At 42.5% G+C, this 27,487-nt stretch overlaps 1 protein-coding gene and 2 long non-coding RNA genes across 5 annotated transcripts in view; 1 reads left to right on the top strand and 2 right to left on the bottom strand.

Moving 5' to 3' along the window:
* The window catches only part of CASQ2 (calsequestrin 2), a 62,617-nt gene that overhangs the window by 12,116 nt on the left and 23,014 nt on the right, over positions 1-27,487 (top strand). For 2 of the 3 annotated variants that reach the window (XM_008515131.2, XM_070607870.1), the window contains exons 3-7: positions 9,897-9,981; positions 12,709-12,809; positions 14,286-14,397; positions 21,132-21,205; positions 27,090-27,220. In XM_008515131.2, coding sequence (XP_008513353.2) covers positions 9,897-9,981; positions 12,709-12,809; positions 14,286-14,397; positions 21,132-21,205; positions 27,090-27,220 — 503 coding nt within the window. Of the gene's footprint in view, positions 1-9,896; positions 9,982-12,708; positions 12,810-13,414; positions 13,526-14,285; positions 14,398-21,131; positions 21,206-27,089; positions 27,221-27,487 lie in introns of all 3 variants that reach the window. The other variant, XM_070607869.1, reaches the window with a different exon arrangement.
* Positions 13,418-16,967, bottom strand: LOC139081611 (uncharacterized). The gene is made up of 3 exons (XR_011536753.1): positions 16,834-16,967; positions 15,977-16,082; positions 13,418-13,541 (listed from the first exon to the last, which is right to left on the bottom strand). It is a non-coding gene; the product is annotated as an uncharacterized lncRNA (long non-coding RNA).
* LOC139081612 (uncharacterized) lies at positions 18,448-20,140 on the bottom strand. Its single transcript, XR_011536754.1, has 3 exons — positions 20,010-20,140; positions 18,706-18,779; positions 18,448-18,542 (listed from the first exon to the last, which is right to left on the bottom strand). It is a non-coding gene; the product is annotated as an uncharacterized lncRNA (long non-coding RNA).

Consider the following 27,487-nt stretch of genomic DNA (forward strand, 5'->3'; position numbering starts at 1 on the left):
TTCCATTCCCTCGCCGGCCTCCTGCATGGACACATCATGTGCCAGCCCCCCAGCTATACATAGCCCAGGCCCCATTTGAGGGCGGTGGAAAGTGACAGGAGATTACCGGAGATAAACGTCAGCTCTCGGGTTTCAGGGGAGCACACACAGTTGTTGAATTGCTTGACGTGTCGCCAGATGGTATCAGGGACAGTGGGTGAAGTCAGCCGTTTGGCTCTTGGCTTACACGGAAAGAGCAGGATTGCAGCCAGGGTATTTTTAATGACTGGCCTAAGGGACATTTGCTTTGAACAAAGATCTGTGACATTTTCCCCCAAGATCCTCAGTCCTTGAGTTTTTTTCAGATTCTTGACCCTGCAGAAAGTAACCCCCACTCAGCTACCTTCGATAAGTTACCACTCCCTTTTCTCTGCCACCCCACACCTTCCCCACCTTCTCTCTGACCAAGAAGCAAATTCGTCTTTCTTCTCCATGGAGATGGTTCTTGAGAAGCTGCACAAATGGAGCTTTCTTCCTATCTTTCCCTGGCTGAGGGCAAAGTCCTGCAAGGGGATTGGACTTGGAGGGACATACATAGGCATAGGGTTCTGACATATTGCTTGTGCTGGCCTCGGAGGCCTGGGGAGCAGTCACGCAGCCCAGGGAACGTGCCCCTGGGCGCTGCTGTTAGTCCCCCTCCTTTCATGGGCAGACTTCTTGAACAAGTGATCCACACCTGCTCTAACATGTCCTCGCCACCCACTCAACAGCTTAACTGCTAGTGCTTTGGCTTCTGTCCCAGCTCTTCTCTAAAAGGTCACTCATGACTTACCAGTCCTGAAAGGAGAGGCCTCATGGTGGTCCCACCCTCCGTGACTCCTGCAACATTCAATCCCACCACCCACTCCTTCTGGAGGTTCTCTCCTCCTGTGACTTTGGAGCGACGGCACTGTGTTCCTTGTCCTCCCCCTCCTTCTCCCACAGTCCTCTCTGCCTCCAGGGCAGGCTCCTTTTCTTGCTCTTGCCTCCTACAAGATGGCCAGTCCTCGACCCTGTGGTTTTTCTCCTACCCTCTACTCTCTGAAGACATCACCCACCCTCACGCCTTCGCTTCTCACTTCCACAGCTCCATTTGGGACCTCTTCCCAAGCCCCAGGTTGGTGTCTCCAGCTCTCAGCTGTACTTCCATTGCCATGAACTCATTGCATCTAAATCCAAGCTAAGAACATTGTCCCGTGTTCTGGCATGCCCTCGTGACATCGCTGTCTTGTCCTTCACTCTGTTCCCTGGCTGGAGACCCTGGAATCATCTTGCCTCCTCCTCTCCTTTGGTCCCCTTCACTTCTCTCTCTAAAGCCCCGGAAGAGTTAGCAGGTCTGACTGATTCTCCACTTGGAACATCACCTTACAAAGTACCTCTTCAACCAGTGCCACCACCTTGGTCTGCGACCCAGTCCTCTCCCGTTCAGACTATGGCATTGGCCTCCCATTGGATGCTTTTCCTTTCCACTCTCTTTTCTATCTCGTCCATGCCCTGAGATCTCTCTCAAATCAGCCAGATTGTTCTTCTACTCAAACATCTCCCAAGTCAGAACTGCTTGTCCTAATATTCAAAGTCCTGCATGCTCTTTCTCACCTGCCTTAAACACGCTGTTCCTTTCAGCTGCCCCAAGTAAGCCTTCTGCGCGAGGCAGCCAGCCTGCTCTCCCACACTCACCTTGCCACCTGCACCTCCAAGCCTCCGCTGCTGCCATTTCTTCCCCCGGGATGCTCCTGCTGCTCTCCCCTGCCCGCCTATATGCTCCTCCACCTTCAAGTCTAGTTGGCCTCTTCTCTTCCAAGCAGTCTCCACTTTCATTCCTTCGTTTATTTTAGAAACTGATTTTTTTCCTGCAAGTAGTGATGTGGGCCCAGCTCTTATGATTTTCCAAGGAAAGCCAGAAATCTCAATTTTCATGTGAAATTGCTTAATTTAAAACTGCTCACATCGTACTTGAAAGGTGGTACCAACCAGAGAAACATAGTTCTTTAAAACTACAATTTAAAGGCTATTTCCTGTGCAACATGGACACGAAACAGTAATCCATTCAGTGTACAAATACAAAATAGAGTAACAATTCTTCCTTTCAGAATGGGTTTCAGATCTGTAAAAGTAGATGTTTTTTGAAAATCTGGAATTGAATGTTCATCCTATGAATCTGGGATTTAAAGGTTTTATTTATTTTTTTTTTTCGTTTTCTCCCCAAAGCCCCGCAGTACACAGTTGTATATTCTTTGTTGTGGGTCCTTCTAGTTGTGGCATGTGGGACGCTGCCTCAGCATGCCTTGATGTGCAGTGCTATTTCCACGCCCAGGATTCGAACTGATGAAACACTGGGCCGCCTGCAGCGGAGTGTGCGAACTTAACCACTCGGCCACGGGGCCAGCCCCTAAATTTGGGATTTAAATGATAGGAAAATCGAGCCAGCTCTGGTGGTCCAGTGGTTAAGATTCAGCGCTCTCCCTGCGGCAGCCTGGTTTTGCTTCCCTGTCTTGGAACCACACCGCTTGTCTGTCAGTCACCATACTGTGGTGGCGGCTCACATAGAGAGCTAAATGATAGGAAAAAAATTTGGCATTGTTTACCACTTTTTTATTTTACAGATGAATTTAGTAATATAACAACTCTCTTGATTAATTTAACCAGATGCCTTTAAAATTCTCTTATTTTCATTTTACAAAAATGTTTAATGAAAAATTTTTTTCATTGGGATATAATTGACAAATAATGTTGTATTAGTTTTAGGCGTACAACATAATCATGTGATATATGCATATATTGCAAAATGGTCACCACAATAAATTTAGTTAACATTCATCACCTCACATAGTTACAAACATATTTTTCTTATGATGAGAACTTTAAAGATCTACTCTCTTAGCAACTTCCAAATATGCAATGCAGTATCGTTAACTATAGTCCCCATCTCCAGGACTTACTTATCTTTTAACTAGAAGTTTGTACCTTGTGACCTCCTTCACCCATTTTGCCCACCCCCGACCCCGACCTCTGGCAACCACTAATCTGTTCTCTATACCTATGAGTTTGGAGTTTTGGGGGTTTTTTTTAGATTTCACATTATAAGTGAAATCACATGGAGGGCAAGAAACTAATGTTTTTTGAGATCTACTCTGTTCAGGCACTGTGCTAGATGCTAGAGGTAGCAGGGGTAGAAAAGCAGATGTGGACTTGGAGCTTACAGGCTATCAAATGGATAACTGATAGACAAATGATCGTATAAGCTAATGCGTACTTACAAACTGAGAAAGGCTTGTGAAGGAAAAGCACAGGGCCCTATGGACAGGTGTAAAAAGGGCACCCAATTCAGACTTGGAGTCAAGAAATGCCTTTTAGGGACTGACTTTTATGCATGGACTTCAAGGATAGTAGGAGTTGGTGAAGAATGGAGGGAAGAGCATTGGTGGGAGCAGAGCACGTCTAGAGCCTTTGTGTGAATAGAGCAAGGTGTCCCCTGCAGGCAGCTCAGCCTGTGCCCAGCCTAGGGCTTGGGAGCACAGCTGAGCGAGGTGATCCTGTGCAAAGACTTCCTGCGGCAGGAAAGAGCTCAGTGCTTTGAGGAACTGAAGAAGAGTGTATAAATAAGAGGCCAAAGAGGCAGGTGGGCCAACAGTGAAGGGCCTTGTTGGCCATGGTGGGGATTTTAGATTTCATCCTGAGTGCATGGAAATGAAATCGACACTACTTACCACAACCTTCCAGGCTCTGCATGATTTGACCTCCCTGCCCAGGAGCTCTCTCTCTCTTTAAGACTCCAAAGCCCTTATTTTCCATCCTAGTCCTTCAGTACCTACCAACTAATTTTTCATTAGCTTCATCCCTGATGAGATCACAAGTCCTTGATGCTGAAGTATGTCTCACACATTTGAGTTTAGCACAGTAACTTGAACATAGCAGGTCCTCAATTAAGAGTTATTGTTCTCTTTCCATCCAATACATCAGGCTTTAGTATTTCTGAATTAGCACAAGGTCCAGAATCCTATCCAGCTGTTATGACAAAGAAAATCTAACATATATTAAGCACTTACTGTATGTCAAGAACTGTGTGAAGCCTTTACACGCATTATCTCATTTAATCTTCAAAGCAGCCTTATGAGACAGATACTGTTGTTGTTCATATTTTACAGTGGAGCCAAGGCACTTGTGACGAAGTCAGAAATCCAGGTCTCTAATTTCAAGCTCTGTTGTCTTAACTGCAGGGATAGATTATCCCTGGGTCATTTATTCACTTAAAGATGAGATCTGCTTTGACCCCCTCAGTACAGAGGTAACAACAATACAATAAATAGCTACACAATGAAATACACATCCATCCATATATATATTTATATATAAAAGAGAGGGTAAGGGGAAACTACAAATATCAAGTTCTTTACTATTGAGTTATGCATATTATTTAATAGAACTTTTAAAAAAGCTATCACTGTACTCAAAAGAATCAGCAGTCATGCTTCTGGAAAGAATGAGCACTGCACCAATGTCCAGGAGCTGCACGTACCAACCCCATTCTCTAAGATGGACAATGGGCAAGGCTGTCGGAAGTAACCAAACAACCCAACAAACAAACCAACCGAACCAGCAGAAGAAAGGTTATAAGTCAATGGGGGAAAATTACAGTCAGATCTGGAACGAGTATTCTAGTTTTCTGAGAATTTAGGAGACATATTGACTGTATCTTTTCTCCTCCTCATATTTGTAACTCTTAATCACTGTAATTGGTGATAATTGCCTCTTCCCTCTTTGGCTCAAAAGTCCCTTGAGCTTGTGAAGTACTTGGGCCAGTCCATCCATTCATCCAAAGTATGCTGAGTGTCTCTAAGGAACTTAGATACTAAAGAAGCATAAAATGGGGTCCTTCTCCTCAGGGAGGAAAGAGTCACAATACAGAAGAGACTTATACACGACTCTGATGATGGCAAAATATGTGTCAGAGTGCTGTGTCCTGCCATGGGCTATTGGAATTCACAGAAAGGAGGCTGGAGTGAAAGATGAGTCTGGAGCTGGGCTTTGCAGTTAGGGGTGGCCAGGGTTGGCAGCAACTTGAGAGAGCACAGCAAGACTGGGTTGCAGGAGAGTGGAGAAAGGAACACATGAGCTGGAGATTTAGGGCCTGAGCAAAGGCAGAGATGAGCCTGAGCCTAGTGTGAGAGGCAGACAATGTCTTGCCTACTCTACCAACCCAGCAGGGGCTCCTGGTCCTGGGGGGAACGGGTCATGTCAGGAGTCAGCGTAGAAGGCTCCAAGCTTTCACCACAACCGTCCTCCCCTCACTCAGTCACATTGTACTCTCTTGGGTTGCTGCCAGCCCTGGCCACCTTTAGCTTAGACCCATGAAAGGTGCTTGCTAGGGCTGATGGAAGTGATGACAGAGCTCCAAGGGCAGACTTTGGGCCTAATCAGGGTGGGAGGCGAGAGTGATGGGGTGCTGCAGGGATTGTGTGTAAGTGTGCCAAGGATGAGGTGGGCAGGTCTCAGCCAGCGTGGGTTCCTGATCCATCTGTGACTGCCAGCTCTATCTATCCACCTATGCCTAGGACAGTGATTGGCTGTGCTTAAACAGGAAACCAGGAAAACAGAACTGAGTTCATCTGGGATAGCGTCTTCCACTTGCACATCTTCAAAAGTTACATATAAATATCAATAAGGTAACCAACAGGCCGTGCTTTACATGCCTAGGAGAGGCACATATTTGCATCTACCTAAAAACCACAAAACTTGGTGGTGTATGCCTCAGAGAGGTTGGAGTTAAATTCTCTGTTTAGTTCTCAGAGTTAATCTCTTATATTCTTACTATTATTAATGTTTATGCCTAAGGCGGAGGGACCAACAGGGCCAACAGGACCAAGCATGGGCCTGTGGGTCTCAGTTGGAAAACGTTATGCCATATCACATTTGGATGAACTGATGTTTGTAGCACTGTTTCCCAGAGTGTGGATGAGATCAGCTGCATCAGAATCATGGGGTGTGGTAGTGTGGTTTATGACAACGTAGATTCCTGAGCCCCACCCCAGCTCTATTCTCTAATTTCTGGTGCCGAGGCACAGGAGGCCCCATTTTAACCAGCACCCTAGGTGATTTTTATGCACAGTGAAGTTTAAGAACCACTATTCATGCTCTAGAAGTAGGGGTACTTACTAATATCACAAAGCCATTAGGTCTCATCATCATTAATTTTGAATTATAGACAAGGGAATATTTAAGTTAAAGTTTTAGCAGCATTAAATAGGATGGAGTGGCTTACACTGAAAACCAGAAAACTCATCCAAAAATGACCTTGTCTAATAAATTGAATGCAACAGACTAAAGCCAAGTGACTTTGCAGAAAGATTGGCCCATTTAATTCAGGAAAGCTCAAGCTGAGTCATAACACAAACACTGATGATGATGTCTTTCATCCTAAGCCTTCCCTAGTCTCAGCCAAAATCCAAAAAAGGAGAGAAAACTGCACGAAAGATGAAGTGTCATTTGCTACCTTCCTCTCCACCCCCAGTCACCATGGCACTCCATAGAGCAGCTCTCTGTGCTTCTTCCCGATATCCTTAGCCTTAGAAGAATGGGAGTGCTTAGGAGCCAGAGAGAAAGAAAGAGAATAGACAGCCTGTGAGAAGGTCAGGGAGGGAAGCATGAATAGGCAAAGAAAGCCCTCAGAGAAGTTATACAGGAGAGGAAATCCAAAGGAGAAGCCACAGATGCTGGGAAAAATGAGGGAAGACATGGGGATGAGGAGAGAAATGAAAGAAGCAACCATAAAAGAGAAAATAGAGGGATGTATAGCACAAGCTTTAGAGCCAAATAGATCCAGGGTCACTTCAAGAAAACAAGAAATCCTAAAGGTATACATACCAAGCAACAGCAATGAAAAATATGTGAAGTAAAAACTGATAGAACTGAAAGGAAAAACAGATCTTTAAGATTGAGAACAGGGCATAGATGTCCACTCTTACCACTCTTTTTCAACATAGTGGTGGAACTTCTCTCTAGCGCAATAAGGAAATACAAGGAAATAAAAGGCATACAGATTGGAAAGGAAGAAATAAACTGTCCCTATTTGCAGATGACATGATTGTCTATATGGAAAATCCCAAGGAATCTACAAAAAAACAAAACAAAAACCTCTTAGAATTAATAATAATTTGGCAGGGTTGCAAGATACAAGATAAACATACAAAAACCAGTTTTTTACATATATATATGTATAGGCAATAAACACTTGGACACTGAAATTAAAAATCAATGCTATTTATAATCACTCAAAAATTTAGATACTTATGTATAATTCAAAGATCTACATAAATGGAGAGACATACTATGTTCTTGAGTTAGAAGACTCAACATAGTAAATATGTCAGTTCTCTCCAGGTTAGTATACAGATTTAAAGATCCCATGCAATTCCTAGTGAGATTTTTTTCTTGTAAATATAGACAAGCTTATTCTAAAGTTTATGCAGAAATATAAAGGAATTAGACTAGGTAAAGCAATTTTGGAAAAGAAGAGTAAATTGGGAAGAGGTAGTCAATTCACTTTCGAGACATTATGTAGCTACTGTAATCAAGACAGAGGGACAGAATGGAGAAAGCAGGAATAAACTCATGTAATTGTGTCAACTGATCCTTGACAAATGTGCAAAAGCAATTCAATGGAAGAGAGACAGCCTTTTCAACAAACGGTGGTGGAACAGTTGGACATCCATTGGCAAAAGAAAAAAGAAGAACCTCAACATGTCTCTCATTTTACACAAAATTTAACTCAAAATGGATCTTGGACTTAAATGTAAAATGTAAAACTATGAAACTTTTAGGAAAAAAATTAGGAGAAAATTTCAGGATCTAGGGCTGGTGCAAAGAGTTCTTAGACTTAACATTAAAAGCAAAATCCATAAACAGAAAAACTGATAAATTGGATTTTGTCAAAATAAAAATAATTGTTCTGTGAAAGATCCCAGTAAGAAGATGAAAAGATAAGCTACAGAGTGGGAGAAAATATTTGTAAACCATGTATCTGAAAAAGGACTAATATTAAAGTACTCTCAAAACTCAAAAATTAAAAAACAATCCACTTAGAAAATAAGCAAAAGACATGAACAGACATGTCATGGAAGACAACACACAGGTGGCAATATTATCCCTTCAACATCATTAGCCCTTAGGAAAACGCAAATTAAAACCATAATGAGATATCACTACAGATCTGTTAGAATGGCTAAAATGAAAATAGCGACAGCACCAAATGCTGACAAGGATGCAGAAGAACTGGAAACTGGATCACTCATCACCACATGGCTGGTGGGAATGTAAAGTGGTACAGCCACTCCCGAAGACAGTTTGGCAGTTTCTTTAAAAATTAAACATGCAATTAACATATAACTCAGCAATTGCGCTCCTCAGTATTTATCCTAGGAAATTTAAGACTAACCTTCACACATAAACCTGTGCACAAATGTTTATAGCAGCTTCATTCATAACAGCTAAAAACTAGAAAGCAGATGTCCTTCAATGGATGAATGATTGAACAAACGGTGGTACCTCCATACCAGGGAAATACTACTCAGTAAGAAAAAGGAATGACCTACTGATACACACCAACAGTTGGGATGAATCTCCAGAGAAATACGAGGAGTGAAAAGAGCCAGTCCCAAAAGGTTACATACTATAGGATTCAACTCAGACAACATTCTTGAAATGAAAAATTATGGAAATGAATAGATTAGTGGTTGCCAAGGGTTAGGGAGGGGATGAGGGTGGAAGCAAGTGGGTGTGACTATAAAAGGACAACATGAGCGATCCTTGTGGCTATGGGAATGTTCTGTATCTTGACTACATCAATGCTGGCATCCAGTTTGTGATATTGTGTTATAGTTTTGCAAGATGCTGTTTTGGGGGAAACTAAGTAAAATGTACAAGGAATCTCTCTGTTTTGTTTCTTACAACTACAGGTTAGTCTACAGTTATCTTTTAAAAAAGTTTAACAACAAAAAAATTAATATTAGTGCTTCATGATCTCTCTGGTAGCTGCTCCACACCATTTCTCCTTCAAGGCCCCATTCAGCGAGATGGCAGAAATTAGATCTCAGTCAGGTGAGGGTTTCCCTACCTGCTTATATCTAAGTTTCAGGGATTCATGAACGTGATGCTAATCTTGTGGTGCTGTCATCATCTATGCTGGGGTCCACCCAGAATAGTCTTCAGCTATCTGCTCACCTAGGATGCTGCTGAATCCTCCTCACCTTTGGGGCTGATGGGTCCACTCCAGGTATTCTGTTAGTTCTTCTTCTCGATGGGCTGCAGGAAGCCTTGAGGCCATCTCGGTTCTATTTGCCAGATACACTCAATGGGCGTTCCTACTTCACATACGCAGGGGTTGGAGGGACTCCGGGACTATGCTTGGGTATTGGGACACAGCCTCTTTTATTCGAAGGCCCCTCAGCCTATCTGGAATCTTCTTGTGTCCCCATCCCACCCTAGGTTCATTTGGTGCTTCAGGAAGGGCTCGGAGCCCCTTGTCAGACATCCATGGGTATCAAGTACCCTTTGCTTCCTTTGCGATTCTCCTCTAACCAAATTCAATGTTATCCACCCTGAGGGCAGAGAAGGGTGTGTGACAGTGGATATATTCTTCCAAATCTTATGTCTTAGGTCTGATCCTCACAGTTTCTCTCCTTGTTTCTCAGCATTGTGCTGAATCGCCCTTTTCCTGAGGGGATAAGCATAGAATCCCTTTGCTGCAGCTTAAATTGGTCACAGAGTAACAGGAAGTATGGAGGAAAACCCTCCTGTCAGTACATCAAAATATTATCCCATGATATTTTCTACCATCTTTCTACTCTTGGCCCACTCACTCTCCAACTTGTCTTTCCCTTCAGCTTGTGGCCCAGGTCCTGGAACACAAAGATATAGGCTTTGTGATGGTGGATGCCAAGAAAGAAGCCAAGCTTGCCAAGAAACTGGGTAAGTGTGATTTTTTGAGAAATATCAGGAAGAAACAAACATGTCTTGCAAAAATAGTACAGTTTAATTTCTTCTTGCATAACTGGATTATTTTTAAATGAACGTAAAATGGTCCTGCATATCTTAGTCTTGGATTGGGGAAGAGTTTCATAAAAGTAAATATTGGCCTGAATTGAATGGTTTCACATCAATCATCTAATATGTCTTTGTATCAGTTCAATGAAGAGGGTTTCTTCCTGCAGAAACTGACACTAAAGCTTCAAACCTCAGTTTTCAGCTCCCAGGTTCTCGTTCTCACCGCCATGATCACGTCATGTCTCTGAGGGAGATCAAATCTCTGCTTCCATCACCTGTTATTCCCTTACCTCGTGGCTGAAACAGCCAACAAAAGACAGCATTAATAGTAGTGACCCTGGGGTGCCAGTGGTTTCTAAATTTAAGGCTAAACCCCAGCTGGACATTATCACCAAGGACGAGAGGGAGGATTTAGATGAGCTATGGTTAAGTGACTACACAGTGCAAGCTGCAGTCTCTCGTGTCAATATGTCATGCTTAAGTGCCGGGGCACTTTAAGATTCTCACTCCTCTAATTCCAAGGAGAGAGAATATAGGTAACTCCTCTGGTTTTTGAATACACACATACATGTGCTGCCCGTTTTGCTTTTTCTGCATGACCAGTGAAGAATGGCTATTAAAAAAAATAGCAGGAGGTTATAAAACAGGACCTTTGAGGAAAGGTTAATTGGATTTGGGGTAGTAAGCACAGGAAAAGAAAAAAAAAAGACTGGCAGAGGCTCAGTAAATACCTTCAGGTACATGAAATTTCATTATCTTGGAGAATTACAGACAACTGTTTTCTATTTTATTTTCAAGAAGACTAGCCCATTTTTTTTAAGACAAATTTTAGGACAGTATTTAGGTTGGATACAAGGAAGAACTCATGACTATAAAATGATAATAAATTATTAAAAATATCTGGGGTATCTCTTTCCCTGGACACAAATTAAGGAATTTTTTTTCCCCTTGAGCAGGGGAGCAAAGTATGTTGAACTCTTTCCCTAGCCCAAAGCAATTTAATGAGTTCTTTCTCCTTCTCCAGGACCTCTTGATTCTCTAGACTTCTCCTTTCCCATTGTTTTAATGAGAAGTTGAATTTGGGAGAATTTCTAGTAACTTTAGTTAGAGGAAAAGATTAGGGTTCCAGTCATCTAAAAATTTATGAGGGACAAGTTGGGCAAGCGCCTGTAAGAATGGACTGATGGATATTCTCCCAGAGGAAGATGTGCTGGGGTTTGAAATGTCTAAATGAACCTTTCTCCAAGCTCAGCCTGGAGGACCTGGACCAGTTCTTTCCGAGTATTTTATCTTCGGAGTTCACAGGACAGTTGTATATGGTGGACCTGCTCCTTCGTTTTCATCCTCTCTTCCATTTGCCTGAGTTTGGTCTCCATCAGACTGTGCCTGAACTGGTGCAACAGCCCCCTGACTGGTTTTACTCAGAGCAAAATCCAACTGGCTGGTGTTCCCCATAGTACTCTCTGTGATCAGTCATTCCCGCTTCAAGGATCCCTAGTACACTACTCCTTTAGATTTACAAATGGTGCTCCGTTATGTGCCTGGAGCTCTTCCGATGTGCCCTGGGACACAGCAGGCAGTGGGCCAGACTTTCTTTCCCTAGAGGCTCTGCAGACGAGTTCCTTTGGAGAAAGCATTCTGCAGCTAATAGAGAGTTTGCAAACAATTAATCTAAGGAATTAAGGATGCCATGCAGTTGGACTCAACGCCAGCCTCAGCTATTTAGTATTCCTGGGGGTAATGCAGTTTTCCAGTGAACATTTGTTAAGTGCACAGCATTATGCCAAGAGTGATAGAGAGTAGAAAAGAAGATGCAGAACCTGCCCTTGCAGCATTCTCAGCTAACTGGGAAAAGTAGATGCGCAGAATTCAGCTATAACAGAAAAGCAAGCTGTTTGTTCTGGCCACAAACATTTATGGGGTGCCTGATGTGTCCAGGCTCTATGCAAGGCACTGGGATACCAAGATGACAGTGGTCCTACCTGTAGAGAGCTTACTGTTAGAGTGAGTACATGTAAATGGAGCTGAGAGAAGATCAATAATAGTAAGGGAGATTGGGGTGGTCTTCTTGGGAAAAATGAGTCCTTAACCTGGGCAGGACTTAGTGGGGGGGCTAGTGGAGGTCGCTCCAAATTTGGGGCATGAGGAGAACATCTGTGTAGAGAATCATGCTCTGTGATCCTTTCATATCAGCACGTGGGCAAGAAGCAAAGGGAATGCACAAGCCTTAAGAAAGCCGCTCTTAAAGGAGTGCAGGGCCACCCAGGGGAGAAGGTGAAGCATACGATTTAGCACACTAGGTTGTGGAGGGACTTGAATGACAGGCTAGGAAGTCAACTGGGCAGTGGGCGTGGAAATGTTCTGAGAAGGTAAGTGGGGTCAGCAGTATTTGGAAAATTAAAGCAGTGGTGGAGTGGAGAATAGATTTTTCTTTCAAGTTAAAGTCCAGGTAGAATTGTTGGTTCTTGACTATTTCAATTTGCATCTCTACTTTAGAAGCCCTTCAGAAGTGTGGTTTCTCAGGAATTGATTCTAAAGCTAATGCTGGTTCCACTGATCCTGACCCCACTGTCACCCAGAGACCCTGAGCCCGACCTCGGCCAACAAGATGGCTCTTCTTACATCGGGATGACCTGACTCTGTTTCTTCCAGGTTTTGATGAAGAAGGAAGCCTGTATATTCTCAAGGGTGACCGCACAATTGAGTTTGATGGCGAGTTTGCAGCTGATGTCTTGGTGGAGTTCCTCTTGGATGTAAGCATTTATGCACAGTGGCCCTGCACGGAGCTGTTTGGGTTCAAACATAGCAGAAAGTAAAACCCCAAAGTAAGAACAGATAAGCTGGATAAATGGACTGGATCTAAGACAGATTTCTCAGGCTTCACGAAAAACTAAGGAGTGCCTGAATCTCAGCACTATTTACTTCTACTGGGAAGCTGGCCCCTAAGTCACCTTAGAAACTGTTTTATTAGTGACCAGAGGGTCACAAATCAGGACTATGTAGGAGTAACATGTTAATTCTCTTAGCAGCTATACACCAACATCCCCAGAGGTCCCCCCGGCTCTGTTCCAGGGCTTCTGAAGAGGAGCTGGGGAGTGTGGGAAAGAGAGGTGGATAACCACCTGAAGATCGAGTAGGAAGAGGACTAACAATCAGCTGAGTTACCCTCAGGGCAAAATAAAGAGAAGCAGGGCTGGTGAGCCCCCCAATAACATACTCCTTCTCAGCCATGGAGGTACAACACCCTCAGATTTATGTGCTCAGGCCAATAGAGGAACTAATGCTATAAACATATTTTATCCATAGACAAACTTACACTTTCAATAACAGCTGTGAAGTGAAATGCTTTTGAACACAGATTCCTGAAGAGATAAGGAACGTCCACACTGATGGTTCCTCATCTATCAGCTCGTCCACGGTGGCCTATTGCCTCTTCTTCACAGTCTCAAAAGCCCAGAGAGAGTCAGAAGTGAGTTGAAGGCCACCTACAAAAAAAATGCCCATAGATTCTGCTTATCCCTCTCATTGATCCATACCTGCAAGCCCTAAAAAAATTGAGGGGGCAACAGAACAACTCCAGGCCAACAAGGCACTGCCCCAGCTCTGTTGGCTAAGTGGAGACTTTCAGATGCACACAACAGAAACCAGACTCGACTGCCTTAAACAATGAGCAACGTGATTGACCCACATGAATGGAAGACCAGAGTGAGGGCAGATTTAGATGTGATCAAATCAGGGCTCTAGCTCCCTTTTCTCTGTAAATCACAGAAAAAGCTCTTTTCAGTTTGTTGGCTTTGTCCTCAACTTGACTGTTCTCAAGTTGGTTACAAGATAGCCAGCATCAGAAGCTGATACATCACATTTCCTCCAATGAGGGGGAAAAAATCTGACCTCCCATTGCTCTCTTAAAAGGAAAGCAGAACTTTCCCAAAGCCTTTAGCCAAACTACCCTGAAGAGTCATTGGTCAGCATTGGGTCATCTGCCATTCCTGAATCAATAACTGGCAAGGGAAATAGAATTGCCCCCATGCCAATGAGAGTTAAGGTCAGTTCCTCAAAAGGCACTGCTGCTGTGCTCATTGGGAAGAGTGGGATGGATGCTGAGGCCCCAAGCACAAAGTCCACAACTTCCCTCGGAAGCACTCTACACACGTGCCTGATTTCCTCACTGGGGAAGAAACAGTTCTCTTATGTGAACATATTTTGTGTGTGTGTGTGTGGCATTTCAGCTAATTGAAGATCCTGTGGAGATCATCAACAGCAAACTGGAAGTCCAAGCCTTTGAACGCATTGAGGACCAGATCAAACTCATTGGCTTTTTCAAGAGTCAGGACTCAGAATGTAAGTGGTGTGTCAACTCCAGCCTGTCAGCCTAAAGGTTCTTTTCCCAACAGTGTATGTTAGATTATCCATAAAGAGGATGGGCCATCGGCATGTCCTGTGCTGGTTAGAATAGAGGGAGAATCTTCCTTGCACCCTGTGCAAGGGGACGCATGTGCAGAAATTATGCAAAATAGGCAGAGGAGCTGAAAGAACATTGAGGCTGGGCCATGTTCTCTGGCATGGAAGGGGGGTTGAGTGTTTTAAAGAAGAAAGAAGAGTCTTCCTCCACTTTTTCCACCTGCCCATCTGCCAATGGGATTCTTCCCTAATATGAGGCAAATAGTGGGCTTTCTGCCTGATGTTGGCAGCTCCCATGGTCATCAGTTGGAGAGTTTCTCAGTCACCTGGACAGCATTAGAGGAAAACTGGGGTAGGGATGGGCTTAGCAGCTGCAGCACAATGTGGAAAATTGCTGGTCAACTCCTGCTGACCGCTAAAGCTGCCTGCAGCAGCATGGCCACACCCTTGGGTATACTCCCTTTGAAAGCTGTGTGGCCAGGGTTTGGGTGGGCACAGGAACACATCATAGCATCACCACAACCCATACAGGGTGAGAGGGTGGTGAGTGGGAGTCAGGAAGAGAAGGGATCACATTTGAGCACATTTTTTAAACTGCTTTGGCAGCACGGACCCAATGAACTAAGGTTTTTCTGGTGTCAGCCTCGGAGGGAGGGAAAGTGTTGGGGGAGTGGGCGTAACTATGAGAGTGAATCTGGTTGCATTAGCACATGGGGGAGGGGCAAATAAGGGCTGATTATGACCATTTCTGGAAACTCAAAAATATTTTGAAAGTACTTGCAAAGCTGTTTCTTTACCCAGTCTGCCAACTGGCATCCTTAGTCATCTCATCAACAACCCACCAATTTTCTCTCTCCCAACTTAACTGTCTTCTCATTTTCTACATGAAAGCCTCTATTCACCCTCCTTAAGAGTGTGTTGGGGGAAGGAGGCTGGCCAGGGAGTTTTGCCCCCATTCTTCTTTAGGTGACTTTATTTCAGTCTTCACATTTCTACATAGATGCTGACCACTCTGCAGTGATTCTCCTGCCCCTTTCTACGTTCTCCTCTTTATTTTATTTCCTTCTATTTCTCTTTATCTGTTTCTGTCTCCCCCCTGCCCCTCTTCCCAATGTTCCCATTCCTTTCCGTCTTTCTGTTTCTCTCTCCTCCATGGGCAGATCATAGTGGAAATGTGCTAATTTCACTTCTGAGTGGAAATTTCACTTCTGAGTACCTCCATTAAGCTCAGGATAGCAGATAAGGAGGGAGGCAAGGCAAGACTGGGACAAGAGCACGTCTTCCAGTTCCTATCTTCCCCTCCCCTAAACTAGTAACAGTAACAATTCCATTTAATTAACACAAACCATATGCCAGGGCCTATGCAGGAGCTTTATGTAGATGCCTTAATTTCATTCTCACAACTAGCCTGTAAGGTAGTTACCATTATTATCAGTACCCAATATCACACAGTTAGTAAATAAGTGGTAAAGCCAAGATTTAAATCCCAGGAATCTGGCGTTAGAGCTCATACACTTACCACTGGGCTGTACTTTCAAGACTTCACAAACTTGGTCAGGTCATGACCCACACAAAATGTGGTGATGCTTGTACAACACATAGGGGTAAACTGGAAGACATTCGGACTAAGGAGGAAAAATATTTTTTTACTTTCTTTATATAATATAATAACAATATACAAAATAATAAAAAGATATCAAACATTGCGTTGTAAAAATAAAATCTTTTTAGATTTTGAATGAGAATCTTGTGCTTCCTTCTATGAATATAGCTTTTGATAATTAGGTTTTATGCTTGAAGTAGCAACAGGCAATTCCTGATCAAGGTTTTAAATGATCTCTCTAAATTCTCGATAGTCACCATTGACAAGAGACTTTCCTGCACATGTGGATGGTGGCAAATGACACAACAGCATTCACTGCTTTTTCTTTGGTTGATGAACAATCTTTTCTTACCATTGACCAGAATTTAGATAATCCAATCGCTAAATCATCCTTCGAGGATATAAGCGTTCTTTCAATCTAACAGCTATTACTTTCCTTTTCAATGACAAATGTAGTGCTAAAATTTCTTATGATTATTTGAATAGATTTCAGATCCAGTTGAACTTTTTTGTATCATGTATTTCAAAATAATGATAAAGCATTTCCTTAGGAATACACAGTATTGCTCTACTGGTCTTATGAATTTTTCTTAAAATTTAAATAATAAAATTACTAGTGAGCCATTTCAACCTCCTTTTTAAGTTTGAATTTTTGCTTTTAAATTGATAAACTTTGTCAGCACATTGTGTATTTCACATGGTCCTTGCAATTTTCAATTAACTTCATTGAGGAGCTCAGCAAGGTCCAACGTGTTTTGAAGCCAATAATTTACCTTTCAAGAAGTTTTTCAAAGTGAGTATAATTCACAAGTTTTTTCAATTCATCTCTTAGCTCATAAACTCTCAATAAATCTCTCCTTGAACAGTCAGTCTGCTTTAGTGCGAAACAGCACAGACAGTTCTTCGGAACCCATTTCTTCACCTAAAACTAAAAAGAGAAGCAGATATGGAAGTTTAGATGTTATTGGGGTCACCTTTTTTATGACAACCTTTTATGTGGAATTCAGACCCACAGGCAACGTTTATATAACAAAGATTTTCTGTGAATAAATACTGCTTGAATCTCAAGATTTTCAGAATGAACTTGATGACATAGCCTTCTTGCCATTACAGCCTCACCATCAGACGTGAACTCAAGTGGTATTTACAAAATCTATTTCAAGTATTCATCTACTTCTTTGAATGTTTCACCCCAACAACTTGGTTTGGTTCTTCTTTGCAGGACAAATGGTGTTGTTCCAAGCATTTCTCAGCAGAGTTTCTTTCTAACTGGTGCTATTAACTATGTTCAGTTACTAATGACTGTGGACTCACCAATCTCCCAGACTGTTTTGATGTGGTCATCTTCTAGACCAGGGTGAAAAAAACCCAAAAAACATAAAAAGAAAAACTCTTGTTTTTTGGAGCTTTTAAAATTGCTCTTGTCTAAACTTTAAAACATTTAAATCGTTTTTTCCGTTTGAGATGGATATTTTGTGTTAAGGAGCCAGCTTGGTTTGCAGTGTGGTACAATTTCTTATTTTGATGCTTCCACATAAACAAGATATCTAAGCTGAGGAAAAGAAAAATAATGCAGAGAAATGCAAATTTGAGATAATACTCACTATATTGCCTAATTAGTGACAAATGTTTGTGGACTATTTTATCTTGTGACTATGATGATGTTCCAGCAAATACATTACTGTGGGAAAATAAAATAATTTTAGAAATGAAATCTAGTTAAACAAAAATACTGTAGAAAATTATAAGCCTTTATGGCTTCATAAATTGGCTTTTTAGAAAATGCATGTTACCTGCACTTTAAGACTTGGAAAAATAGCAAAAAATAAGCATAGAGTAGGCATTTAAATGTTAAATTTTATTTAATTCAGTATTAAAATTGTGGAAAACTGACAAAATATAAATATTATTTTCATTCATGTCATTCAAAAATATTTTGAAAATTTGGCTTTCTGAAGCTGTAAAGGCGTAGAGTCCCTTTCAATGAATCAATTTAATTCAAGTATGTCCAATTGTTATTTTTGAAAGAAATATTTTTTAATTTATAAAAACAAACAATAGTACATTATTAAAACCCATCAAGAATCAGATAGACTAGCAGTTAATATCTATAGGCATTAGAAAAAAGAAAGAACAAAGAAAGGAATTAAGGAAGGAAGGGATAAATTGGATAATTCAGAAAATTAGGAAAGTCAGTTTTATGCTCTTTAGAAATACCTAATATTAGCTTATGTTAGTAATACTGATTATGATGATTATGAACATAGATAGCAATCATACATTCCATTGATGTCAGTAAAAAATATGAACATTAGAGTGGATTAAATCAAAAGAAAAAATATTTTAGAGTATCACAAACCAAAAAAAATCACTGAAGACAAACAAACCTGGACTAAAGTAACAATAGCAGCCCAGGAAGATTCGCTGGGGCCGTCAGGGGAGCAGCCTCTCAGAGCTCTCTAGCTGTGATGCTTGCCAAAGTCTTAGGCAGAAAATAATGGTTATTGAACACAGGGAGTTTATAGAGGGAGCCATTGCTTTCAAATACAATTTTAACTACTATGAAATTTTGAATGGTTGTAGAAAACATTTTGCAAGTTTATCACCATAAAAAATTTATGTCTGTCAAGCCATTTGTGATCCACCTGTGGTTATCGCCCACTGACTGAAAGCATCATGATGTTCTCCCAGGCATCCGTGTCTCTCTGTTTCTTCTTGCCTTTGAAAAGAGGACAGTATCAGTGGGTGGGGAAGCTAGGAGCTGGTGAGGTACCCAGGGAAGCAGTTGTTGGGAATCCTGTATTTCTACTGTAGTTTGAGGATGATTGGTCAAGGAAGTTTAACGGCACAGAAGGCATTGGCTTTGCAAATGATCTCAAGTTTTTCTTTAGAGCAAGAATAATGGAGAGACAGTGAGAAACTGGAAGGATTTAAAGCACGAGTTGATTGGAATGGTCTTGGGAGAGAAAGATCCTAAGAGATTTGGGACCAAACTAGAAGGATCTGGAAGAACCAGGAGGCTGTATCTTCCAGGAAGTTTGAACATGAAGGTCCATATCCACCTTAAGCACGTAGTTATGGATGCTGGTGTTGAGGCAGCATGGCAAGAGCTTCCTGGGGGAACAGAACTGATGGTTAAGAATGCCCAACTGGGGACAATCTGGAGCTAAAGCATCAATATCAAATGGGGAAACCCCTCAGAGATGGGGAAGAAAGATGAGGAAATGCTAAGGTAAGCCTATAGTAAGCTAGAGGCTGAAGGCTGAACTGTTCAGGAACCTACTTCAGAAGGAAAAAGAGAGATCAAAGTAACTGGAGAGTCAGACTGGGAAAAACCAGGAATGAGCTGGTCAGCATAAAAACAGGATGTGAGGGCAGAAAAAAACCTTGAGATCACAGGAGATCAGATAGAGTAGAAGGCTAGATCAGGTTTCCTAGGAGACAACTGCTGCTCCGGTAAGGCTAAAGGCTCAATGACATTTTGAAGCACCAACCTGGGGTGTTACCTTGTTCCACCCTTCTGCATCTTAAAAAGGATATAAACTGGCTCTCCAAGAGAAGGGAGTTCTCTTGAGATGGGTCTAGGCCACGCTTGCATCAGGGTAGGAGTTCATGGAGATGGGGAAGGGTTCATCAAGGACAAGCGGGTCAGGGAAGTGGGGAACAGAGCATTCTGATGGAACCCACTGCTGCTTTAGATAGACATAAATGACTTGGGTATGGCTTTAACCATTTCACTTTCCATACTCTCCCACCTTTCCTCTATTCATTCTCCAAATCTTCTGCCCAACTTCTTCCCCTCCAATCTTCTACCCCAACCATCAGTCTATATGATAGATTTTCTGACAACCCAATTACTTTTATGAAGATGAGCTCATGTGAATGTGTATCAGTATGTACAGGTATTCTTGTAAATTTTTCAACCCCTCTCCCATCTTATTGCACTTACCTCTATTCTAGCAACTATCACGTTGCTTTGTGATTCTTTAACAGTCTATAACCCTCTGTGGGCTGCAAGCCTTTGAGATCGGCGTCCTTATCTTACTCATCTTGCTGTCTTCTGAGCCAGCATTATTCTTGAAATGTTTTTGATTGAATATTAGAAAATTCTGCATGTTCCTGGAATTCTAGCATTCTAATGCCTCTGATGGTTAAGGGATAGGGAATTCCATGAAAAGGAAAAAAGTTAATCTTGTTAAGAATGAATCATAGGATCATTGCCCCTCAGGATTATGGACTTGATGCAGAACAATCACCACCACCTCCATTACCCTTACCAATACTCTCACAACTAAGGCTTGAACAGGAAAGTCTTTATGAAGTAACTGTCCAGCTGTAGTAAGGCACAGCACAGCCACACTCACATGGTCTCATGCCTATTTTGACCAATTTAGACTCAAGTTTGGGACCAGAGGCAAGCATAACCTTCATTAATTTTAAATCATCCTCTCAAGGGATCAGATTAAAAAGAGAAAACTTGAAAAGAGGGAGAGAAAAACAAGGATTTTCCAAAAGGGATAGTCCTGAAGAAATTTAAAATACTTCTGTGATGTCATCTTGAGTGAGGTTGCTTTACATACTAAGGTGGATTTTCCTCTTACTCAGTACTCGTTTATACAGCAGGCTGCACTCTCTCTAGAGGGCACACTTAGAATTAGCGGAGAGTTTGAGCGAAAGAACTTTCTCTCCTGGTTTGGAATTTGACATGTATTTTTCTCTCCCTTGTCCTCTTTTGGTTACTTCCATTTTCTCCTTTCTGTCTACCAATTTCCTAAAACACATAAAAGTGTAGTACAGAGTTCTTTTGGAACATTAAATGCCAGTCAATTCAAACTCCTTGGAGGAAACTATGGGTTTAAATAATACCAAATAATTATCTATCTAAATAATATCTATTAAATAATAATTGTTAATATTAATAGTTATATTAGATGTTAGATATGAGTGATTATCTATTAAATAATTCAATCAAGATTAATTGGCTTCCCACTCTCTCTACATGATTAAAAAAGGGAAATTTCTGCAGTGTGTATCTTGAAAATGTCTCTCCCTTTTATCTTTTTCCTCTTAGATTATAAGGCTTTTGAAGAGGCAGCCGAACACTTCCAGCCTTACATCAAATTTTTTGCTACCTTCGACAAAGGAGTAAGTATCCGTGAAACCTCAATTTGAACACTTCTGTAGGTGCAAGGATTAAAGTTTGAACTTTCCACCACCTTTTCTTTTAGCAACATTAACCATCCTCCATCCATTAACACTTTCTCCAGAAGTGTTAGAAATATGTCAGTAAATCACTACGGAATGAGAGATGAGTACAAAGATGATTAATTCAGAGGATGGAGGGTATTTCTGAAAACATCCAATGAAAAGTGATGAAGCATTCTTTATCACCTTAAACACTAAGAATGGGAAGCGTGTGAGCCCAGAGTGTGCCAGGACACTGGCCGCTGCTTGCTTTTTGTTTAGAGTATCCTCTCCCTTCCTAGGGTTGCGTACTTCCCCCTCTCCTGGGTTAGGATGGGGGGTGGAATGAGGAGGAGTCCTGGGGGCTTCAGAAAGTCACCTGCATCTTCAGGAGACGGCGTTGATGCACTTGTCTACCATGCAATTGCTCTTTATTTTCTGGATGTGTCAAGTGCTTTTATATGCCAAACAACAGCAGAGATAGAGGGATCTTTAATCAATGGGGAATTTATTTGGGGTCTACTGTGGTCTGAGTACTCCACTCTGGCTCCAGTTACAACTAAAATGGCTACTATTTATCAACTGCTTTCTGTGTGTTGGGCACAATTTGATATATTGCATTTATACTATCTCTAATCCTCTAAACAACTCTGAAAAGTAAGAACCCCCACTTCCCAGATGAGAAAAAAAGATTTAGAAAGGTTAAGTAATATCCCGGGTCTCCAGTCAGTTAATGATAGTGCTAAGATCCCAATTTAGGATTATGTGTGCCCAAAATGCATGCCCTTTCCTCTGTACCATACTATTAAGTAGAAGACTCTGTACCTTCCCTTGAGATTCAGCGTGCATACCCACACACCCACACTCATGCTCACACTCACAACCACGTAACATACTACATACATGTAACGCACCCAGCACATACATACACAACACACATACATATAACACATACATAACACATACAATATATACACTTACGCTTGCACAACACACAAACATAACACACTCAAGCATACCCACACTCACATACTTACAACACCCACAATACACACACACTCACACATCCACACATATAATTCGCACACACACACCCCCAACTAGAAGCCCTAGATCACCATTTTTACTAGAACAAATAAATCTAGGACAAACTAAGTCCTGACCAAATTCCAGTAAAAGTTCATCAGAGAGTGTCCTGCTGGGGAGTAAGGCAGTTGGTGAGCAGTGCTCACGGGCCTTTATGCTATGAGGAGTTCAAGTATTCTGCAAAAAACAAGAGGAGGCCTGTAGGTGCTGGGGCCTCCTGTAGGGAAGGAGTATGAGAAGAGATTGCATTCAGTTCAGACACATGTTGACCCACTTCAATGGATATGGCCCTGTTTAGCAGCCTGTAATCCAGAAGAGAAGTCTATAATCTAAGTAATATAATCTAAACTTGAAGAAAGTTTACCCTAATTGGTTGGATTAGAGTTGGGAGAGATCTTGAGCAAGAATACCAAAAAGAATAATAATTATCACCTATTAAGTGCTTTTTGTGTACCAGACTTTGTGCTAAGAGCTTTACTTATGTATTCTCATTTAATCCTCTCACCACCCCTGTAAAAGAGGGATTAGTATGCTTCATCTACAGAGGATGAAACTGAGGCCCGGAGAGATTAAGTGATTTGCTCATGGTCACATAGCTGGTGAGTAGTGAAGCTTAATATAATCTCAGGTCAGCCAGACTTCAAAGTCAATGCTCTGTACCGCTATACTCCAAAGAAGCAATGCATGTAAAATGTGTAGCTGGCAACTGGCACACAGTAAGCATTTGGTAAATGTTAGCTACCACTGTTGTTCATAAAAGGCAGTCATCTAAGCCCAGGAGGGTGGAGGTTGGGAGAGGATAGTGGTGGAGAAGGAGAGGTACAGAGAAGCTAAGCTGAATCCATCACTGATGTTTAATTATGATAGGCCAGGAGTGACTAAGGTGGCTCCTGGGAAAGAACTCATCTGAGGGGAGAGAGTCAGGCAGACAAGCTTGGCCAAGCAACAAAACCTCAGTTCTTAGAACCGAGTTGAGGGTAGTGTCTGCTTTCAGATGTGCCTCTCAGCCCAACCATACGGCTTCATGCCTGTGGCCCATGGAGAAAGGGAGGTCAGGCTATAATTAAAAATTCAGGAGGCTCTTCACTAAAAACTCTGTAAGACACTGAGTCATAAGAGGCCCTGTTCATGTAGCCTTGTGGGACTGTATAACATTTACAGTCATGCGCTGCTTAAAGATGGGGATATGTCCTGAGAAATGTATTGTTAGGCAATGTTGTCACTGTGCAAACATCATAGAGTGCACTTACACAAACCTAGATGGTGTAGCCTGCTATACACTTAAGCTAGATGGTACTAATCTTATGGGACCACCATCTTATATGCAGTCTGTTGTTGACCTAAACGTCATCATGCGGCCATGACTGTAAAAAGAGAGAGACACACTCTCTACCTCCTTGTGGAACCTGGGGGGAAGGGCTGTTGCACACAGAGGACTTGATGCCATTTGGGACTTAAGAACTTGCACCTATCAGTTAGAGAGGGGGATAATAGTGTCCAAAAGGAGGTGGTGGGGTCCAGAGGCATGGCTGCACCCAGTAGAAGCCTCATAACGTCCAGCAGGCGGTGCTAGAGCAGAAGAGGTGGCTGAAAAGACCTGTTTGTGAGACACACCTTAGGGAATCCCAGAGGGACCTGGGGGAGGAGAGGCGCTTTGTAGAGGTTTGAAACCAGGAGAGCCAAGGGCCTAGGAAGCACTAACACAGCCCCGAAGATACAAAACCAATAAATATATTATATTAAACACATATATATGAGTTGGAGAACTGTGAAGAGGGTGAGATGTCAGGGCTGCTGGAGTAGATTTGGGAGTTAGGAGTTTCCCACCACAGTCCATATTGGTATCTCCCAAGGAACTTTTAAAACCATGCATTCCTGGGCCCCACGCCTGGAAATTTGGATTTTTTAGGATTGTGACCAGGCCTAGATATATGCATTTTCAAAAAGCTCCCTGGGGAATTTTACCTGGCGCACAGGTTTGGGACCAGCACTAATCTATGGCTCCTGATCCTGAATCAAGCCCCATGAGGGCCCAACCTCTCTAAAGCAAACGGAGCAAGATAGAGTCTGAGGGCTAAGGATGGCGTCTGCTCTGCTGCACCTCACAGCCTGAAACATGTCGGTTCTAACTACCCCATGTCTCGTTCTTTTCTTGGAGTGAATAGTGAGAAGCAAAATCATTTTTTTGAATGATATTGGGGCAAAAGAAGCTATGATTATCTAAACCAAGTTAATGGAGAAGACAGACGTTGAGAAAGCCTAAATTCACTGAGTTGGTTTCACTGACAACAACTGAAATGGCTTGCCAACTTGTAGAAAAAACATGTATCAACATTAATACACATGCAAATGTCAGGAAAATGGCCATTGTCTTTGGCAAAATCCATTCCAACTAGTTAAAAAAAAAGGAGAAGAAAGAAGCATAAAAGAACTCATTATATGGACCTCTTCAGCTTTTAACAGTAAAATCCATTCTTACATAATTGTACTATCTATGAACCACGGCTGGTCCCAGAACAGTACCTTGGATACAGTTGGCCCCACTAAATATTTACTGAGTAAACGAAGGAATCAATGCCTCAATCAATCAAATCTCCTTCAGTCTTTACCATGCAAGACGCAACGAAACGAATGAAAGAAAGGGATCCCCTGAGACTGCAAGATGAGGGCACTCAGTGGTGGTGGTGAGGATGCAGTGAACAGGCCTCTGGAACATTTTGCTCAGGGTTCCCAAGACTGAAACTTAAGAATGTCACAATCCAGCTTTACGTTTATGGTCTTAACGGTCTTAACACTGCAGACCCAGATACTGGCACTCAAGGAGCAGGGAGAGACACACATACACACGTATGCACACTCACAGGCACAGGTGCATCTACACTGCTTACCATGAGGGAGGTTCTGGTGAGGTCCTCTTCACCTTTAGAAAGGCTTAATTCTACAGACTGTGAGGGGGGATGACTTGATGAGAGCATGTTACAAGAGGAACAGGGGAACATCTCACTAAAATACGTGCAGAGCCAATGTCGTATTTAAAGGGACATATATTCCTTTCTGTACCGTCTCAAGGACAAGGTAGTTTTCAAATGAAGGGAAAGTGGAATGGAGGCAAATTGGTAGTTCAGAACATTCCACTGCCTGTGTTTGAATCCGGGCTCGATCCCCTTCCAGGCATGCGATCTTTACAAACTGCATACTCAGACTGTGCCTCAGCTTCATCATTTGTTAAATAAGGATAATAATAGTTCTTACCTCATACAATCAAACTGAGGATTCATAAAGTAATCAACCTAAAACACTTTGCAACAGTGCCTGGCACACAGTAAGCACTCCACGTGCTCGCTCTTATTACTGTTTTCTTTCATCCAGTCACTTCACATAAGCAGTTTCCTGGTTCCTACACTATGAAGTAAGTGAACTCAGAAAACCAGAATCCAATGTCATTTTCAAGCCCATTCTGTGGGACGGGCCCAGCTTTGAGAAGAACCCTGTGTAAACCCAAACACTGGTTTTACAGTTGCTATTTTCACCCCCATGCTCCCCACCCCATCATCCACACCACGTCCCCCCACCATAAAAGAGGAAAGAAGTAAGAAAAAAGCCCACACTTCCTTGTCTCTTAAAATCAACATGCCCATAAAATCTCCTTTGACTGACTGTAGCTCTTCACTCAGACTGTTTGCTTTATCTCTGAGTAGGATGCTGGCGTTTCTGGACCTTAAGTACTGTCAGAAATGTCTTAGAATATAGTGACCTGGAATTAATAGCAATTGACGACAAAAACCATGCAGATGCCAGTGTTTCCTGAGAATGGACGTCCTTGTGTAACAGCTTATGTAACACCCAGTTGCCCCCCCTTCCCCAATTACTCCCTGCTGACCTGGGCCTCTGCACCATTGGTTACCACCACAGGGCGTCAGCTCTTAGGCAATTCCTCTTTAGTTTCAAGGGAACCACTGTTCATCTCTGTGCTTTCTTGGGTCACAGCTCTGAATTAGAAAAGAATGGCATTTGCTTTTCTACAGAGCATTGCACATTCCAGGCCTCTCAAATCATTTCACAAAAAGAAGTCTGAGTTCAGCAGCTCTCCAGGGGAACACAGCAACCATTCTGCCCTGACAACAGACTGTGTGACCACTTAACCAAGAGAGGAGATGTCATCCAGGCTTTGGGTTGGCTCCCCGAGCTTTTTATCTGGTACAGAGTGAGCAGCCCATCCTCGATTGCTGGGTACTATCCCAGTTTTAGAACTGAAAGCCTGAATCCTGGGAAACCCCTCCACTCTGACAAACCAGGATGGTCAGTCACCTTATGACTGGTAACAAAGCAGGCAGCTCCCAGCACCTGAGAAACCATCAAACAAGCCCAGGACTGAGAGATAACCATACGTCCCGTGCTTCAATCCATATAGCAAGTAGGGTTTATGAGCTGATCAGTGGCTGGCCTCTGATTCTGAGTACCATCAGTTAATTATTCTATCAAAATTGGTTCAATCAAATACAGTCAATCCAGGACACTGAGCATACTCTGTTGCCGTTTGCTTCCTCCTCCAGCCCTGGCAAATACAGTGGAGTAATGGTGACTGTAGAATTAAATTTCCCACTTTTCGTTCCAATTGCTCCCTGCCCCTGCGTCGAGCATGCACTTTCATGTTTTTGCCAGAGAACGTATACACTTCTTGTAAATGGACAACCCACTGCCACTCCAAACCAAGGAAACAAATTCAAGGAAACTATTTTCTTATTTCCAATTACTACAGGTTGCAAAGAAATTGTCCTTGAAGATGAATGAGGTTCACTTCTACGAGCCATTTATGGATGAGCCCATTGCCATCCCCAACAAACCTTACACAGAAGAGGAGCTCGTGGAGTTCGTGAAGGAGCACCAAAGGTGCCCCCAGATGGCATGCAGGGGGTTGGGGGGCGGGTTGAGGGTTTGGGGAATGGAGAAGAGCTGCTCAGTCCTGACATTTCAGACCCCCAAGAGCAACAACCTGGAGCTGGTACCCTAGCAGAACTGAACTCAGTAGTATGGTTTTGTTGGTCATTGATCAGTGGCAGGGATGTTGCTACATTTTCTGAATATGGGTCTCCACTTGTAAGCAGGGTTAGGCCCTCTCCCCCAAGTCAGCAAATCCCCTCAAAGTCAGAGTAAGAG

This window comes from Equus przewalskii, unplaced genomic scaffold (assembly GCF_037783145.1).
Source record: "Equus przewalskii isolate Varuska unplaced genomic scaffold, EquPr2 ChrUn-13, whole genome shotgun sequence".
NCBI classification, from domain to species: Eukaryota; Metazoa; Chordata; class Mammalia; order Perissodactyla; family Equidae; genus Equus; species Equus przewalskii.